Source organism: Rhinoderma darwinii, chromosome 4 (genome assembly GCF_050947455.1).
Source record: "Rhinoderma darwinii isolate aRhiDar2 chromosome 4, aRhiDar2.hap1, whole genome shotgun sequence".
In the NCBI taxonomy this organism is placed as follows: Eukaryota; Metazoa; Chordata; class Amphibia; order Anura; family Rhinodermatidae; genus Rhinoderma; species Rhinoderma darwinii.
The window spans coordinates 343,489,121-343,508,036 of NC_134690.1; the positions used below are offsets into that span (position 1 = coordinate 343,489,121).

At 42.8% G+C, this 18,916-nt stretch overlaps 1 protein-coding gene across 1 annotated transcript in view; it reads right to left on the reverse strand.

The window, feature by feature from the left end:
• The window catches only part of IGF2R (insulin like growth factor 2 receptor), a 167,650-nt gene that overhangs the window by 84,725 nt on the left and 64,009 nt on the right, over window positions 1-18,916 (reverse strand). Inside the window, exons 8-13 of the mRNA XM_075862887.1 lie at window positions 18,725-18,887; window positions 5,018-5,186; window positions 3,836-3,939; window positions 1,152-1,313; window positions 292-432; window positions 44-187 (exon numbers count right to left, since the gene is read on the reverse strand). Coding sequence (XP_075719002.1) covers window positions 44-187; window positions 292-432; window positions 1,152-1,313; window positions 3,836-3,939; window positions 5,018-5,186; window positions 18,725-18,887 — 883 coding nt within the window. The remainder of the gene's footprint in view (window positions 1-43; window positions 188-291; window positions 433-1,151; window positions 1,314-3,835; window positions 3,940-5,017; window positions 5,187-18,724; window positions 18,888-18,916) is intronic.

The window sequence follows — 18,916 nt, forward strand, 5'->3', positions numbered from 1 at the left end:
TCTAAAAGATAAAACACTATAAAAATAGCTAATAAGTATGTACCTGGGCTGCACATGAGTATGATATTGGTGTGAATTTGTTGACTTCCTGCACATGGTGACCCATCAGTGTATTCAAGAACAATGTGTCCATTAACAAACTTTGGTTGAGTCATAAACTTTCCTAAGTTTTTCTTGCCATCAGGACCTGCAAAAAAAATAAAAAAGGAGCATAAGAATATAAATCAATAATAAATATAAAACTCCAACACAGTGGCAAATGCTAACGGTATACTGTAAATGTATCCTTACCCACTGCACAAACGGCTGCATCGTCATCACAGACATTGGCCTCTCCTGTCTGCAGGACATCATGGCAGACATTTATATAGAAGCGACTCTTATCTGATGGATTCAAGTTTACGGCCTCCCAGTTTTGAGCATTGCTGGATTCTAAAAGAAAATTAAAATGACTGTGTAATTTCTATATGTACGTATACATTGGAAAGATCTGGTCATAAGTCCTAAGGGAAAATCAACGTCTTGTCCTTCTGGTCCCTCAGCAGAATACAGCCTACAGTAAAATAAAGCTTGTGTCTACGGTCAGGCTGAAATGATAAACGCTTTCCTGTTTGCCTGAACACTTCCACATTTCAAAGGAGTGATTCCACGAAAAAAAGATAATATCCCGGAGTTCGTGTTTATGCAATATGTATTAATAAATTCACTAACTATTACCTAGACATTCATCTACCTGCACTATTAGAAGTTATAATTTGTTTTATTTACCAATACGTTGTGCATAAAATGACAGATTCCATTCACAGGGAACCAGCGCTACAGAAACAGTGCGTACATTGGGCTGTTACCTACAGTCCTATTCATTACTATGTGGAAGAATGGAGGATTCTTAGCCGGCTCTCAGCCAAGTCCTCTGGTAACCCCCCATTCTCAGCAACGCTGGGGATCCCAGAGGAGGGACCCCCAGGAGGGACACAAATTGACTTATGTTCTATCTAAATGACCAGTTATAAAAGTAAACAAAAGGGATTGTTATAGGACAGCCATTTTAATTTAAATATCCCTTGGTTACCCGGTCATTAGACATTTGTGATAAAGCAGTTTGTGTCTGCAGTCCACTGACGGACTAGACAGCCTTATGATCATCTCACCCGCAGTGCGCATCAAATTAAACAAGTTGTATTGTTTCTTCTTTGATTCCACATAGCACATTTCCTCCTTCTTTTTCAGACAGGCATACTTGGTGTACCAAGTAAAGAAATAGGTACAGTCCGCTTCACTCTGAAATTCAGGCACTCCTTTTCCAGCATTCACTTGAATAAAAAAATAAAATCTATTTAGATGGTTATAAGCAGGATTTTGTTTTGGTTTTTTTTCACAAACATACAGTCTTTTAGTTATGAAATGAGTCATGGGAAAAAGTCTTGAGTTTGACCCTTGCTGCATATATATTATAGACATGGAAGTGATCTGTAATCTTGGGTTAATAGGCCACTAAAGAAAGTTGAACATGCGGTCTGATCTGCAGGCACAATGTTATAGAGCAGAAGAAGCTGTGCAGATTGTGGGAAAAGATTGTAATTTATGGATTTAAATCCCTGCTAACATGGGGTTAAGAGTCTAGTAGGTGTCCTGCTCAGTAATTGACAGCCTTTTCTGTAAGAGTGTGCAAACAGAAATAACTGTCAATCACTAAGTGGCACCGCCCACTAGACTCTTAAAGGGAAGCTGTCACAAATTTTATTTTTATATAATATTGCTTTTAGTTTGATATTAAAATAAAAATGTTTTATTTGTGTTTGTGTGTTGTACTTTTTACTTTATTCTTAGTTTTACTTTTCTATGGGGGCTGCCATTTTTTTTCATCTCTGTATGTGTCGATTAACGACACATACAGAGATGGAATACGTCACATACATCCCCATAGAGAATGCGAACGGGAGCCATTCCATTCACTATAGCATACGTCGTCTGTGTGGGAACGGCGCCTGCGCTGCTCCCACACAGACCAAAAGGAAGGTCTTCGGCAGAGCGAAATCCGGCACCATTTTCATGTGGACCGGAAGCCGCAGCCGGACAGTAAGATGACGACTTCGGGTCGCGGCTTCTGGCCATATGTTCAAGGCAGTGAAGACGCAAGGAATAGTAGCGGAGGCGGCAGGAGCAGGTAAGTTATGTTTGTGTGTGTGATGTGTTTTACGTTCGTGTAGGTTTGTGTTATACTGTCTGATTAGCACTGTATCTAATCCTCCTACACTGTGCATTCGCACAGAAAATGGCGGCACACAGTGTAGGAGGTTTGAACATTCAACCCCCTCCTTTCTCCTGGCACTAGCCAGGATAAGGGAGGGGGGATTGTGTGAGGACACTAGAGCGAGTGTGTCTACACCAAATTTGCAGCATAAAGCAATGAGGTTGCTTTACCACATTGCCAATGCTGCAATTTTGGGAATTGCTCCCTCTAGTGACCAGCACATGGAAATGTTATAAATTAGAATCTAATTTATAATATTTCCTGACTTCAAACAATGTGTAATCACTTATATACTAACTAACTGAAAAAAAAAAAATTCTAGCGACACATTCCCTTTAACCCCAGTGTTAGGCCTGATGCACATGGCCGCAATTTTGATCCGCAATTACAGACTGTAATCGTGGATCAAAATATGGACCCATTAATTTCTATTGCCCACGGACACCTTCCCGTATATTTCCGGAAAGGCGTCTGGGACTGTAGAAATGACCCGCAAAAAAATAGGACGTCCTATTTTTTTATTTTACGGACCATGCTTGCATACTTTATAAATGGGAGCACGGCCTGGAAATACGGGCGACTGTCCACGGCCAGCCCTGCACGTAATCACCAACCGTGATTACAGGCACGGCCGTGTGCAGGGATTTAAACAAATAAATTACAAGTTCTACTGAATCTTTTCCCACAAAACTTTAGATCAATCTCCTAAGCTCCTGCTGCTCTATAACAGGCTTTGCGGAGATCAGACAGCATATTTAACGCTATAGTTTCCCCTTAAGGTGGCAGATAAAACACATAGTTTTGTCAAGAGATCAACAACATACGGCTTTTATTAAGTGGGCTTGATGAATTACAATATATACTGGGCAGTCTATACAGCTAAGAATCAGATACGCCTTTACCTACCATGATAGAATTGTATTAATCTGTTAGTACTTTTACAAATGTCTGAATTGTGGATTTTACACTGGGCAATTATCGGGCAGACAAGCGTTCATAGAACGCTCGTTGCCCATTCATCTGCTCATCGCATAGTTTTAAAAAACTTAAATATTATTGTTGTCGGCAGCACATCTCCCTCTGTAAACAGGGAGACGTGCTGCAGACATGATAAAATATGGGGTCGACTGATTAGAGTATCGAGTGCTGGTCCCCATATATAGCTCCTTGTGACAGAAGCAAAACGAGCGCCGATCAACGAGCTGTCCCGTTGATCACCGCTCATTGCACCTGCTAAAACTGTCAAGTGTATTTAACTGGACTAAATTTTATGTAATAAGAGAACATAGTGATTTGACTCAAGCTACTAGACTTCTGGACCATCAACTGTAATCGCATACAGCTTAGACTTGTGAGGACCAAAACCACCCCCTAAAACTTAAATGTATCCTATACACACCTGTATGAGTCACAATGATTGAGAAACAGTCTATTATAAAGAACATATAAAAACTTATGATGTACCAACTTTTAGTTTGACATTTCTCAGATCTTTTTTAATCTAATTATTATGAGATTACTTGATAGTTTTATTGATATTTTACAAATATAAAAAAAAAAGTCTGCAGCAGTTCCTCTTACCTGCAGTCTCGTTACATATAAAATTTATAACAGTCATACGCTGGAAACCAGAGCTGCAAGTTTCTCCCCCGGGGTATGTCAAGGTTATGTCACCATCCGAGTATCTATAGGGAAAAAGTTGAATAAGAAAGCATTCCACTAAACATTAGGTGTACACATGGGGAAAAAAAAAAAACAGAACTTTAAAACCAAAGAAGCACCCTCTTAGCAGAATCAAAATGCCTTAGACCAGGGGTCTCAAACACGCAGCCCGAGGGGCCGCATTTGGCCCCTGAGGCTGTTACCTGCGGGGCACTGTAGCTCCCTCTGGTGAGGAGAAAGCAGGCCGAAGGAGCACCCGAGTGCTAGAAGCGGCTCTGCTCCGGGACTCCGGCTCTGGGGAAGCCCCTGACATCACTGTCCATATATGGACAGTGATGTCAGGAGCAGAGCTGGAGTCTCAGGATAGTAGCACTCTGCCTGGGACTCTGGCACTGGGGTTGCCCCTGACATCACGGTCAATATATGGGCAGTGATATCAGGGGCTTCCCCAGAGTTCTGGAGCAGAGCTTATACTAGTGCACTGCTCTGGGACTCCGGCTCTGGTGTTGCCCCGGACATCACATTCCGGTCCAGGAGGATCCCCTGACTGACTTTGGTAGTTGACTGCGTGTCTGATCTTTAAATACTGATAGAAGCCTTTCTGAGGCAAAACCATAGTCTTGTTGGAGTTGTGCAAATGATTTCAAATTTTCATTTATAAAAAGCTAAGGCATGCCTCAAATCTAGCCAACTTGTTTAGATCAGGACAGAGAAAGTTTGGCCAGATTGGAGTGTGCTCTATATAACCCTTTATACCGGTCAGATGTCAAAACTTTTTGCAACATTTTACTAATTGACTAATAAAGTTGAAAAAGTTTGGCATCTGTCTAAAGGAACCTTCCTCCAGGACCGATATTCCCGTATCCAGAATTGAATAATTCCACCAGAAGTGGATGTGAATTCCTCTTCTGCCCATACTCTTAAATCTTGTAGCGGTGTGGCTAAACAATATCGCCACTGTTTGGTATGGCCAGCCCTCCAGTCTATTTAAATCTTTTTAAGGCATCAAACTTTACCCAAAATTTATCATGTTAATAGAAGAGTGAGAGAAAACAAAAAGTAGTGGAGCTTAGTAATAGGCAACATGCACATTTAACATACCTGAGGGTTTGATTTTGATAGGAACCTGCAGACTTAGACTGTGTATTTGACTTTATCCATTGACAAGAAGAGACTGTGTCACCGGAGCATTCACCACCTGTTACCTTACCACACACATTGAGGTAGTAAGTATATTCACCCTTTGAATCTTGTGCGTGGTAAGGACTACCTAAAACACAAGGAAAGAAATTCCAACTGTGAACATTATTTTTGGAAAGTTAAGTTACCTTTAAAAGCCAGTCAATGGGTACATATGACAAAATTAGAAACACATGGTGTGTGGCAAAGGCAATCACTCAATTTATAGTCAGGTAAAAGGAGGGCAGGCAACCAGTGGCAGAAAGAACAAAGGAGGGGAAGATACTACTCGTGACTTACTGCTCTAAGAGGTGGAAAGTACAACACACCAGTATGGGAGCAGGTGGTCTCATTCGGTTCCCTACTGTGGTGACAAGGATCAATGGCATACAGTTAATGTACAGAAATCCAAAATCTGGTTAAAACCGAATGACAAATTGAGGTGGGAATAACAGTTGAAGCAGTCCAAGGATGAAGTAAGACGACATTTTGGTGTCCAGTTGTGGACTTAGGAGGAAGGAGAAGTGCATCGACAGTGGAAGGGGCAGAGTAGTCAAGCTGGATGTAGATCAAGTAAACTTAATTCAACATGGACCATTGGGGAGTTAAATGTCATATAAGGCCAATCTTCAGGAGCAATTCAAGCAGCTAATAGTACGAATGTTTGGTCAACATACACAAACTAATAAGGGAAATGCCCTTCTCTCAGATGGTCTGTCAGGGGTTTAAGGGAAGATCTTTGCAGTAATCGGGCAAGAGTTGGAGGCGCCTACCGTCATATTTCAAAGGAGGGTTATCCCTCACTGTCAATGCATCACTCTCAGCTTACAATAGCGTGTCATGCTGCAGTCTGTAAGAACCAAATTAGTTGAATACGTCATTTTGTGTTCCCATGGTCTATTCTACATCGGGAAGTCTATCTGCCCGATGTTCAAGAGATTTGAGCAACACATGCGATCAGTAATTACAGGGGAGGGTCCTCCACGTCTTATTGAACATTTTAATTCATCATAGTGGTAATCCTAAAGCAATGTTTCAAATGCATGAAATAGTGTATCTCAGGAGGTAAAAAACAATGCATTGTCACAAGAAGTAGCGGAATTGATTCTATGGGCAGAAGCTCTGGAATTGCTGGCTCTTAATGACCGCAATGCTTTAAGTTCTCCTTTCTCACTTAAAGTTCTAGTGCCAAATCTTGCAACGATATAAGGTATTGCAACTACATTGTGCTGGTGCGGACCAAATGTAACTACTTAAGTGTTTTATATGTTTTCAACAATGTCTGTTATATGATTAGAGTTCCCCTGTTGGTACATAAAGGGGTGTGGTCTGTCGCAACGCCGAGGACTTGACAAAGAGTGAATACATGCAAAATGGCCGTAGGCTTGTGCTCCACATCCATGCTGCCCTCCATTTGCCTCAATAAAGAAGAATTTACTGAATGGTGAGTGCCATGGAATTTCTCTGCTTATATTGTACTGCTAGAGCTTATCCTACACACCACTGAGCAACACCCATTGTGAATTTATGTGAAGCTGTTTAATGATTGTGCTCTGTGTATGGTGCTGGGACTTCTAGTGCACCAAGAGCCGGAGCAGTACCTGTCTTTTTTCCTTGCCTTTTTGAAATTTGTAATAACATGCTGTGAATATCAAAATACAAAAGAAATAATGACAAGTGGCAACATGAAATAAGACAAATTTACATGCATACTGACAGCTAATAATCCAATCCGTTGAACACAATTTTTTTTAGTAAATCATCTGATTTGCGCCCATACAAATTGTTCTTCCAGAGTTATATTCTATATTCATATTTTAGAAAAATGATGCGGAACCGTTGTTCTAGCCAATGTAATTACATGTGTACTATACATGAACAGGTCATAACCCTGGGAAATTAGCTGGTTTTATGTGCAGGTAGAAGCCCTTTATGACCAGGAAGCAAAAATAAGCAAGCCCCATCACTGCGGGTCAACATTTTAGTTTGTCAGCATAACATTGACTGGCCTCCAATTATCGAACTTCCATAATTGTTATAAACTAATGGTTCACATCCAAATAAAAAACAAAAACAAATGATATTTGAAAAGTAATCTTTATAATTTGAGCTCATAGAATCAGAGCGTGTAAACCCAGCCTAAATAACAGATCACTTCTGCTTACAAGTATTATGATAAGATTACATGAGGGAATTGTGGATAATGTAAGTCAGTGTCTGAATATGGAGGATCATTTTGACCCCTTTCAGGAACCAGGCTAGAATGTCCACACCAAAATGTCACCTTTTTGAGTGACGCATTCTAAAGGTTGTTATAGAAAATGTGTGATTAAAACATGACACCACTTCTCTTCTTTTTTTTTTTTTTTTATGTGACTGTCCACATATATAATAAACAAAATAAAATTCCCGTTTTCACACTGGCTGGCTGCAGCTCAACTGTCAGCTTTGTAGTGTAGATTGGGACATGGTCAGCTGAGAGCAGGGGATTTAAAGAGGCTCTGTCACCAGATTATCAAATCCCTATCTCCTATTGCATGTGATCGGCGCTGCAATGTAGATAACAGTAACGTTGTTTTTTTTTTTAAACTATCATTTTTGGCCAAGTTATGAGCAATTTTATATTTATGCAAATGAGCCTTTCTAATGGACAACTGGGCGTGTTTTCTATTATTTCCAACTGGGCGTGTATTGTGTTTACTTGTTTTACAAGCTGGGCGATGTGAATAGAAGTGTAAGATTCTGACATATGATGCTGACAAACACTTCTATTCACAACGCCCAGCTAGTAAAACAATAAAACACGCCCAGATGTTACAAACACAGTTGTCAATTAGAAAGGCTCATTTGCATAAATATAAAATTTCTCATAACTTAGCCAAAAATGATCGTTTTAAAAAAGAAAAAAAAAAAACAAAAACACGTTACTGTTATCTACATTGCATCGCCGATCACATGCAATAGGAGAGAGGGATTTGATAATCTGGTGACAGAGCCTCTAAAAGGAGCGCTGTCGTATTGCTGGAGGCCTAGATAAGGCAGCATACACGGTCACTCTATGGTCGCTTGGACAGGTGGATGTGCTCCATTACTTCGTGAAACCAGTAATAGAATGTAACATTTCCATCAATTGATTGCCATTCATTGCAGTCGGTGTGTCTCCAATACAGCCGTCCCCATGAAATTTAAAATAAATAAATAGCTAAAACATATTGAAACAAAAATGAACCCACACTGATTAACCCGAAAGGTGCTTGGGCACGAATCAGCAGAAACTTCTCCATGCATAGTAAAAAGTTCAGACTAAACTCTCATTACCACTTTTTTTGTAAAAATAAGAATATATTTCATGGTCATTTAAAAAAATAAAAATAAAAACAAAATAAAATAAGAATAATCATCATAATAATAATAATATTGCTGATAAAGAAATTGCAGTAAAAACAGTATTTTAATATTATAACTGTAACCTATCCTCCCCCTCTTCAGCTCCCTTGATGTGCTCTGTCCCCCCCTCTTCACTTTAGCTCACTTGTCCATGTCTCATTGTTTCCTTTCTTCTTGCTGCTTGACTTGCAAGTTCAAAACACTCCAATAAAATGTACAAGTTAGGCCCCATGCACACGAACGTAAAAACGCCCGTAATTACGGCACGTTTTTACGGGCCCATGGACTTCTATTGGCCACGGGTACCTCCCCGCATGCTTACGGGAATGTGCCCGTGCCGTTGAAAAATATAGAACATGTCCTATTTCAGGCCGTAATTACGGCACGGGCAGGCCCATAGAAGTCTATGGGGCTCCCGTAATTACGGGTGACTACGTGTGTGCACCCGTAATTACGGGAGCGTTGCTAGGCGACGTCCGTAAATAGTCACTGTCCAGGGTGCTTAAAGAGTTAAACGATCAGCAGTAACTCTTTCAGCACCCTGGACAGAAACTACCGATCACAATATAGATCAACCTGTAAAAAAAAGAAAAAAAAAAAAAAAAAAAAAAAAGACGTTCATACTTACCCAGAACTCCCTGCTTCGGGGGTGTGGCCAGCAGTCGATGGCGCCGGACGCATAATTTGAGAGCTCCGCGCCCTGCCACACATATCCAGCAGCCTACAGCGGGGAAAGGGGCCTCTTATGGGGAAAAAAAGACCCCAAGGGTCTAGACTCACCCCTGCAGCACAGCACCAGGTCGCCACCGCTCCACCAACGTTAGACGGCTCCTTTCTTCGGCGGCAAGCAACGCCGCTCCCTCAGCCGCGGCCATCTTGGACAGCCTCGTGTCGGAAGGAAGGGGAGATGTCCGAGCAAGGAGTGGAGACAGCGCCCCACGTACAGGGTAAGCTGAATAGCCGGATGGCTAAAGTTCACCCTCCCAGCCCCCCTATGCTGCCCTCCACCTCGTCCTGTGAACAGCAGGGAGGGGGATCCCCTATCCCAGGAGCAATGGAGGCCAGGCCACGAGGAGCATCAGCTCAGTCAGAGGCCCCAGTACACCTGCTTGAACCACCAATGTCACAGCCCTCAGCACAAATGGCCCTGCAGGTTTGGCCTGCACCTAAACCTCAACGGCCCACGATCCAGCAGCCGGGGAGGGGAGATGATCTGGGAGATACACCATCTTTGACCCCCTATGCCCAGGCCCCTGTATATGCCTCAGATTCTGACCTGGAGGATTCTGCCTCACTACCCTCAGATGTGCCCCCTATGTGGAGGGAATGTTTCTCACAGTTGCCCACTAAAGAGGACTTTAAGAGTATGATACAAGAAGTGAAGGCAGCTTTTCGCTCAGAATTGGCAGGGGTGTCACAGCATATACAGCAGATTGCTACGAGGGTGGAGGCCCTAGAAGATGACCACGACGCCACTAGGCGCCATGTCTCTGTGATACAGTCTTCAGTGTCCTCCCAGCTGGCGTCCATTAGAGATATGCAACTGCACCTGAAGGATTTGGATAACAGAGGTCGCCGTCATAATATAAGGATAAGGGGTATACCGGAGCCCTCGGGGTCTGAAGACCTTCCCATCGTGTTAGAGACTATCTTTAACGACCTTTTGGGTGCACCCCCGTCTAATCGGATACCGCTTGACAGAGCACATAGAGCACTGAAACCAAAATCCATTACATCTCGGCCCAGAGATATCATCTGCTGTGTCCAGGACTTCCGCACTAAGGAGGACATTATGCTTAAAGCCCGTCAGCGTAAAGATCTGGAGTATGCCGGTGTGCCGATTCAGTTATTCCCGGATCTCTCCTGGATTATGTTACAGAAAAGACGTCTGCTACGTCCGCTACTCGCAGCCCTGCGGGACCACAATATTATTTATCGATGGGGGTTTACGTTCTCCCTCACAGCCCGAAGAGATGGTGTTTCTGCAACCCTGAGGTACCCAGGGGATTTGCCTCATTTCTGTGACTCCCTTGGTATACCAACGCCCAAGATGCAGAATTGGGAGACTCCTTTGCCGCGTTCGTCTCCACCTCCAGTCTGGCAGTCGGTCCGAAATAAGCGGAGGACCTCTCCAAGACGACAGTCTAACCGAAGTTCACCGAGACCTGATTTGAATTGATGGACGCTGCACTGATACATGGCACCTCCGTAATATATGTGAAGGAGCCTGGTCACCCATACCAGCTGCTCCCTTCGCCAGTTGCACTATTCTAGGCTAAAAATGCACTTCGGATTATATTTCTGATTTTATGTTGCTTCTCTTTAATTCGTTAACGTAAATTGTGGCAGGGCGCGATTGGCCGGGATACACTTGGCTCTTTCACCCCCTTTTTGTTTTTTCGGCCTGTATGTATTTATACGTACTTTTGTACTAGGTTCCTCAACTGTTGAGACCCGACCTCCTTTTTTGGATAGGGGTAATTTGTTTTGCAGTTCTCCCTCTGTTTTTAGAGAGAGTTGCAAAGGGTAATATTGTATTACCAGTTTTCTTTTGCTTTAATATCACCCGCCCCAGGGTATAGTATTCTCCCTGGTAGTACTTTCTGAGTTTGTTTGAAATTCATTGATCTCATGCATTTCTCTTTGTTCTCACTGCAGATATGTGTATTGTCTCCCTGGTACGTCTTTACCCCAGTGTCTCTCCCTTCCCTCCTACTTTCATCCGAAATAACACCTGAGACGACAGTGAATCCTCCAAGAACTTCCAAGGTAGAAGGACGCCATAGAACACTGCTTGCTTTGAAACCGACATGGGACTGGCCCCGACATAACTGTGAGCTGTATACATCCGCACTTTCCACATCCTTCTTTGCTCTTTCATACATCTTTGACCATGGTTAAATTTGTCACACTTCATGTCAAGGGTCTCAACTCCAATGTGAAGAGACGCTTGCTTCTCAGGGAGTTGAAATCGCTTGGAGCAGAAGTCGCTTTTCTGCAGGAAACACACTTAGATTCATCCGGAACTTTCCAATTTGCCCGAGGGGCGTATCCTGCTGTGTACTCTGCCTCGACAGGTCGCAAAAGGGAGGGGGTGGCCATTTTGATAGCAGCTTCCAGCCCCATACAAGTTCACACCTCACATCTAGACCCGAAAGGCAGATATGTTATAATAGAGGGGACTTTGTTTGGACAGCCCATTGTTTTATGTAACATTTACTCCCCTAATACCGCACAGATTCCATTCCTACGTAGACTCCTCTCTAAACTCCAGAAGCTTCCTAGGGGGGCATGGCTGGTGGGAGGAGATTTTAATGTCCCGTTCTCCACGTCCATGGACAGGGTCTCTCTTACACACGCTACTCCGACGCCCACCCTTACAGGACTTTCTACACGTTTTAGACAACTAATTAGAGAGCACCAGCTCTATGATTTGTGGCGAGTGGATCACCCAGGTGATAGGTCCTATACCTTCTTCTCCCATACGCACAGCACTCACATGCGCTTAGATTACTTCTTTGGTAATGTCCCTGCCCTCCGTGCGCTCCAGGGGGCGAATATAGACCCCATCTCTTGGTCAGATCATGCACCAGTTTCTGTGTCCCTGCAAATAGGGAAACCAAATACGAGAGTAGGTCATTGGCGCTTAAACGAAACTTTGATTAAGTCCCCTGCTCTTAGGGACAGCCTGGCTGGACATATGCGGGAATTTTATGCACTTAATGAGGGATCGGTTCCTTCTGTATCCACTCTTTGGGAGGCGCATAAGGCGGTGATGAGAGGGCAATGCATAGTAATGGGATCTAGATTGAAAAGAGACTCTAGGGCCAAGCGGTTGGCTCTCCATCGGACAATTGCTAAGTTGGAGAGAGAAATGGGGATTAAACCGGCGGTCCCGACGCTACGGAAATTGATAGAGGCTAGAGCACAACTCAAGGACTTAGCTATGAAGGGGGTAGAAAAGTCATTACTATACACGAAAAGGAAATATTACGACAAAGGTAATAAGGCGCACTCGCTTCTGGCCAGACTATTGCGGGATCAGGCGACTGTTCGTACCCCACAGGCGGTTCGGGATAAGGCGGGCATACTCCATCACCCAGACACGATAGCCACACTTTATCATGATTATTATAAATCCTTATACCACCTGCCGAATACCTTACCACCTGATCCGGCTCGCCGGAGGGAAACGCTGCAAGCCTATCTCTCTTCCTGTGCTCTCCCTAGACTGAAAGATGAGGAGCTTTCATCCCTGAATGCCCCGATCTCTGCGGAGGAATTGTTTGATATATTGAAGGACCTCCCTAGTGGTAAGGCCCCTGGACCAGATGGCTTTACATATGGGTATTATAAGACCTTTGCGGAGATCTTGGTTCCACGGATGGCTTCGTTATTTAATGAATTCCTACAGGGTTCTCCCATCCCTCAAACATTCCTGCATTCTCACATCACGCTGATCCCTAAACCGGGTAAAGACCACGCAGAGTGCTCCAATTACAGACCCATAGCCCTTCTGAATTCGGATCTAAAAATTTTCACCCGTCTTTTAGCTAATAGACTCAATGTTTGGCTCCCTTCTTCGATTCACAAAGACCAAGTGGGCTTTGTGCCTCTTAGGCAAGGAGGAGACAACACACGAAGGACCCTTGATCTCATTGATGCCCTCCAAAAGCAATCGGCGATCCTTCTTAGCCTAGATGCAGAGAAGGCATTTGACCGCTTGGGATGGCCATTTATGTTCGAAACTCTAAATTCATTTGGGATTTCGGGCCCTTATTTGACAGCGCTGCGTGGTCTCTACTCCAAACCGACAATTAAACTCCCACACTCCACCTCCCCTCCGTTTCAAATCTGGAATGGTACACATCAGGGGTGTCCCCTATCCCCACTTTTATTTGTGCTATGCATCGAACCCTTAGCAGCTCAAATACGGAAATCCAGTGATATAGCGGGGGTCCAGATACAAGATAAAGAGTTTAAGGTTTCCCTGTTTGCAGATGACGTCCTCTTGACTATCACTAAACCTCATACCTCCCTTCCTAACCTTACTACAGTCCTCAGTAGGTATGGGAGGCTGTCAGGGTATAAAACTAATACATCTAAAACCGAAGCGCTCCCTCTTAATGTCCCACACCAGGAGCTCCAGCTACTCAAACACAACTACACCTACAACTGGAAGGAAACCTCCTTGACCTACTTAGGAGTTCAACTCACTCCCTCCTATACGTCGGTTTACAAGGCTAATTTCCCCTCTTTGTTTGTAGAACTACGTCAGCTAATGGCCAGGTGGGATCCTCTTCCCATGTAATTTTTTGGGCGCATAGCAGCGGTCAAAATGACCTTGCTCCCTAAATTACTGTACTACTTTGAGACTTTGCCGGTAGCAGTACCTATGAAGGAATTGCGGGCCATGCAGTCTTCTATCCTCAGGTTCATATGGCACTCCGGCAGACATCGAATTCCGAAATCAGTTTTATTATCGGGTCGATCTGCGGGTGGGCTATCGGTCCCTGATGTGGTGAAGTACTACTGGGCGGCACACCTCCGTCGCATACCCAGCTGGGTGTCTTTAAGGGCGTACAATAAATGGACCGAAATAGAGAAGCTATGGATGGCCCCGGTTCACCCAAACTCCCTGTTATGGGGCGACCCATTGGTAATGCCGACTGCATCTTTATTGGGTCCCATGAGATTTCAAAGGGAGGTGTGGGAAACCTGTAAAAACCGCTTTCATTTGGCGTCGGGTTGCCCACCCCTGACTTCGATACTCTACACTCCCACTATTCTGGGGGGCACTACCTCCCGAATAGTCCGATTGTGGACAGGAATTGAGGTATTTCACCTGGCTGATATGGTTGATCCCCACACGCAAGAGCTTCACCCGTTTTCATACTTTCAAAAACATCATAATATTCCCTCCTCTGCATTCTTTCACTATCTTCAGGTCAGACATTACATGCAGCAAACTCTCAGATCCACGTGGGTCACTGCACCTACAAGCTTCGAAAGGTTATGTCGGTATGCTACCACTACTAGGGGGCTTATCTCAGCCATTTATGCAATATTGCTATCCCCGGAGGGTTCCCCTCCGCCTGGGCATAGATACATGTTGAAGTGGGAGGCCCTACTGAATAAATCCATCCCTCTCTCATTATGGCAGATTATTTGGTCGCAAGCAGCTAAAACCTCCATCTGCACTGCATATAAGGAAAACCAATATAAAATCCTTATGTTTTGGTACCACACCCCTGCCTTTCTGCATAGCTTCAATCCGGGTATTTCGTCGGATTGCTGGCGTTGTAGAAGTCAGAGAGGAGATCTGTTCCATATTTTCTGGAGCTGCTCACTGGTACAACAGTATTGGTTGGAAGTTAAGAACTTGGCATTGGCGGTGTTGCAGCAGGATATTCCCTTAGATCCTCTTCATTACCTCCTGAATGTTCCCCCTAGGTCTTTTGGGAAATCACCAGCTCGACTCTTTCGACACTTTCTCACTGCCGCTAAGACGTTGATAGCTTGGAAATGGAGACAGACAACCCCTCCCTCTCACATCGACTTAGTAACTAGAATTAGGGAAATACGTACAATGGAACATATGACGGCCTCTATTGACAATGAACTGGACAGGTTCAAAGTGGTGTGGGACCCGTGGGACAAGTATTGGATACAGGGATGTCTAGATTAGGTTCTAGGTGGAGCTCCGACTACCCCCCCCCCCACCCCCTTAACCCCCTGTGTCTTTTGCCCAGATGTCTTGTTTGTCTATTGAAAGTTACTGTCTTACCATGTGAATTGCATGGCCCTCCATGCTGCTCTAAGCGATATGTATATTTTGAAAAATTTTCAATAGAAAAACACAGTTGAAACCAGAACTCCCTGCTTCTTCCTCCAGTCCGGCCTCTCGGGGTGACGTTTCAGCCAATGTGACCGCTGCAGCCAATCACAGGCAGCAGCGGTCACATGGACTGCCACGTCATCCAGGGAGGTCGGACTGGATGTCGAGAGGGACGCGTCACCAAGGCAACGGCCGGGTAAGTATGAATTTCTTTTACTTTTTCTACGGAAACGGCTGTCCCTTCTCTCTATCCTGCACTGATAGAGAGAAAGGCTGCCGATTACTGCAGTTTATGCAATTTCCCTGAAAATAATTCTTAAAAATCTATAGCTCGTCCCTCAAAAACCAAGACCTCACACAGTGATGAAAAAATAAAAAAAGATATGTCCAACCAAATGCAATTTTAAGGCCAAAATAGTGAGCCTCATAAAGGCTTAATATGCATTAAAAGGGAGACGAATTATGTGCCAACTATATTTGCATGACATAAATTAAATGTTTACAATAAGCTTAATTCTAAAATTAACCCCTTCAGGACTGAGCCTGTTTTGGCCGTGAGGACGAAGTCGATTTTCTCAAATCTGACATGTATTACCTTATGTAGTAATAACTTAGGAATGCTTTTACCTATCCAAGTGATTCTGAGATTGTTTTCTCGTGACATATTGTACTTTGTTAGAAAAAAAAAAAAACTTTGGTCGATAAATTTAATGTGTCTGTGAGAAAAACACCAAAGTTGAGAAAATTGGCATTTTTCTAAAATTAAATGTATCTGCTTGTAAGACAGACTGTAATACCACACAAAATAGTTACTATTCAATATATCTACTTTATATTTGTATTGTTTTTTTGAACATTCTTTTATTTTTCTAGGATGTTACAAGGCTTAGAACTTTAGCAGCAATTTCTCATATTTTCGGTTCTGAAGCGGCTTTGAGGGCCTTATATATTAGAAAGACCCCATAACTCACCCGGTTTTGAAAACTGCACCCTTCAAAGTATCCAAAACAGCATTCAGAAAGTATTTTAACCCCATTAGGCGTTTCTCAAGAATTAAAGCAAATTGGAGGTGAAATTTACAAATTTCATTTCTTTTTGCCAAAATTCATTTGTAATACAGTTTTTTCTGTAACACAGAAGGTTTTACATGAGAAATGCAACTCAATATATATTGCCCAGATTGTGCAGTTTTTAGAAATATCCCACATGTGGCCCTAGTGGACTGAAGCACCGGCCTCAGAAGTAAAGGAGCACCAAGAGGATATTGGGGCCTCTTTTTTAAAAAAAAAAATATTTTAGACAATTTATATAGGGGTATAGTTAGCATTTTGACCCCACAGTTTTTATGCAAAATGTATTTAAATTAGTCTGTGAAGATGAGAATCTAATTTTCTTCTGAAAAACACATAGAAATTTGTAATTTTTACAAGGAGTAAAGGAGAAAAAACACCCCAGCATTTGTAAAGCAATTTCTCTCGATTACGGAAATACCCCATATGTAATAATAAACTTCTCTTTGAACCCACAGTGGGGCTTAGAAGTGAAGGAGCGTTATTTGGCTTTTGGAGCGAAGATTTAGCTTGAATAGTTTTTGGGTGTCATGTCGCTTTTGCAAAGCCCCTGAGAGACCAAAACAGTGAAAATAACCCAAAAGTGACCCCATTTGTGAAACGACACCACTTAAGGAATCTATAGTTAGCATTTAGACCCCACACGTCTTTTTCAGAATTTATTACAATTAGGCCATGAAAATGAATATCAACATTATTCCCAATAAAATGTTGCATTTTTTAATTTTCACAAAGAATAAAAGAGTACGGCAATACCCCACATGTAGTCATAAATGCTTTTTTATTAGAAATTAATTAATTGGACTGATCCATTTTTTGCTTTTTTATTTTCGTTTTCCACTCCCCGCATTCAAAGAGCCATAACGTTTTTATTTTTCCGTCAATAATGTGGTGTGAGGACTCATTTCTTGCGGGACCTACTGTAGTTTTTATTGGTACCATTTGTTACGTACAAATTTTTGAGCACTTTTTATTAACATTTTTTCAGAGCGGAGGTGACCAAAAAACAGCAATTTTGGCGTTTTGAAATTCTTTATTATTTACAGCGTTCACTGTGTGAGTTAAATAATGGTATATTGTAATAGTTCGCACTTTTACGGACGCAGCAATACCAGTTTTGTGTATTTTCTTATTTTTTACATTGCTTTAGTGAAAAAATTGTGAAAAGTGTTTTCTTTTGGACTTAAATTTTTTTTCACTAATAACTTTACTTACTTTTTTTTTTTTTCCACATTTTAGTAGTCCCCCTAGGGGACTTGAACCAGCGATCATTAGATCACTGGTACAATACACTGCAATACTAATGTATTGCAGTATATTGTCATTTTTACAAGCTCATGTAACAGCGCGATCTCTGTTCCTGTCCGTCAGTCCTGGGTGTCAGCTGTAATACACAGCTGACACCCGCAACGTATGGCATGAGCTCAGCGTGTGAGCCCGCTCCATACATTCCCCCCACACACCACGACATGCTATTAAGTTGTGGTGCACAAAGAGGTTAATGCGCAATAGGTGGTGCGGAGTGAAAATTCTAATTTTCCACTGAGATGCCATTTGAGTGCACAATATGTTGTGCCCAGATTGTGTAACTGAAGACAAATACCTCAAAATATTAATAGGGTTCTCCCGGGTATGGTGATGCCAGATCTGTGGGTATAAATTGCTGTTTGGGCACACTGCAGGGCTCAGAAGGGAGGGGCCGGCATTTGGCTTTTGGAGCGCAGATTTTGCTTGGTAATAGTTCTGTTTGCCGTTTTGCTGGTATTTCAGTTTATAATGTGGGGGCATATGTAATCTGTGCGGAGTAAATCAGGGCATAATAAGAGGGTATAATAATGCGGTAAATAAATAATAATCCGCAGATGTGGCCAGTGTCGCACTGATAAATGGTGCCCAATCTTATCCGCTTTTGGAACACTCAGTATATGGCGATGCAAAATGTACAAAGAGATCATGCTGTGCTCTCACATACACCCACATTAACTTTACTGAAGTGTCTTGAGAGTGAATAGACATTGCCTCCAGCCAGGACGCGATGTCTATTCACACTCCCAATACTTAGACAAAGTTTGTGTGGGAATTTATCACAACACAGCGTGATCTCACTGTGCTGTGTGAGTAAGTCCCACACAAATCATAAAAAAGCGCAACTCCCCTTGGATCATGTGAGCTCTCTTGTGACGGATCATGTGGATTCTTTGTGTGATGGATTTGTGGGCCTGGTAATGCAATCATTCATGGTAAATCAGCTAGGTGGGAGTCTGCATGTAAAACAGTAACCTTTTAATTTTTATTCAAAAACTCATAAAAAATAAAGATTAAAAGAAAAATCACCTGGCTTTTCTGTAAGTGGAGACAAGTCAATAGAAATTCCCCTGTCCTTGCTGATGAGTGTACAGTTGTCGCTTTCCAAGTAATCTGTGTGACAGGCATTCTCTGTAACCCATTCCACCTCATAGTGACAATTGCTGCTCGCAGTTAATTTGGGGTCGGTAACCTACAGAAAAAATAGAAAACAATTTGTAC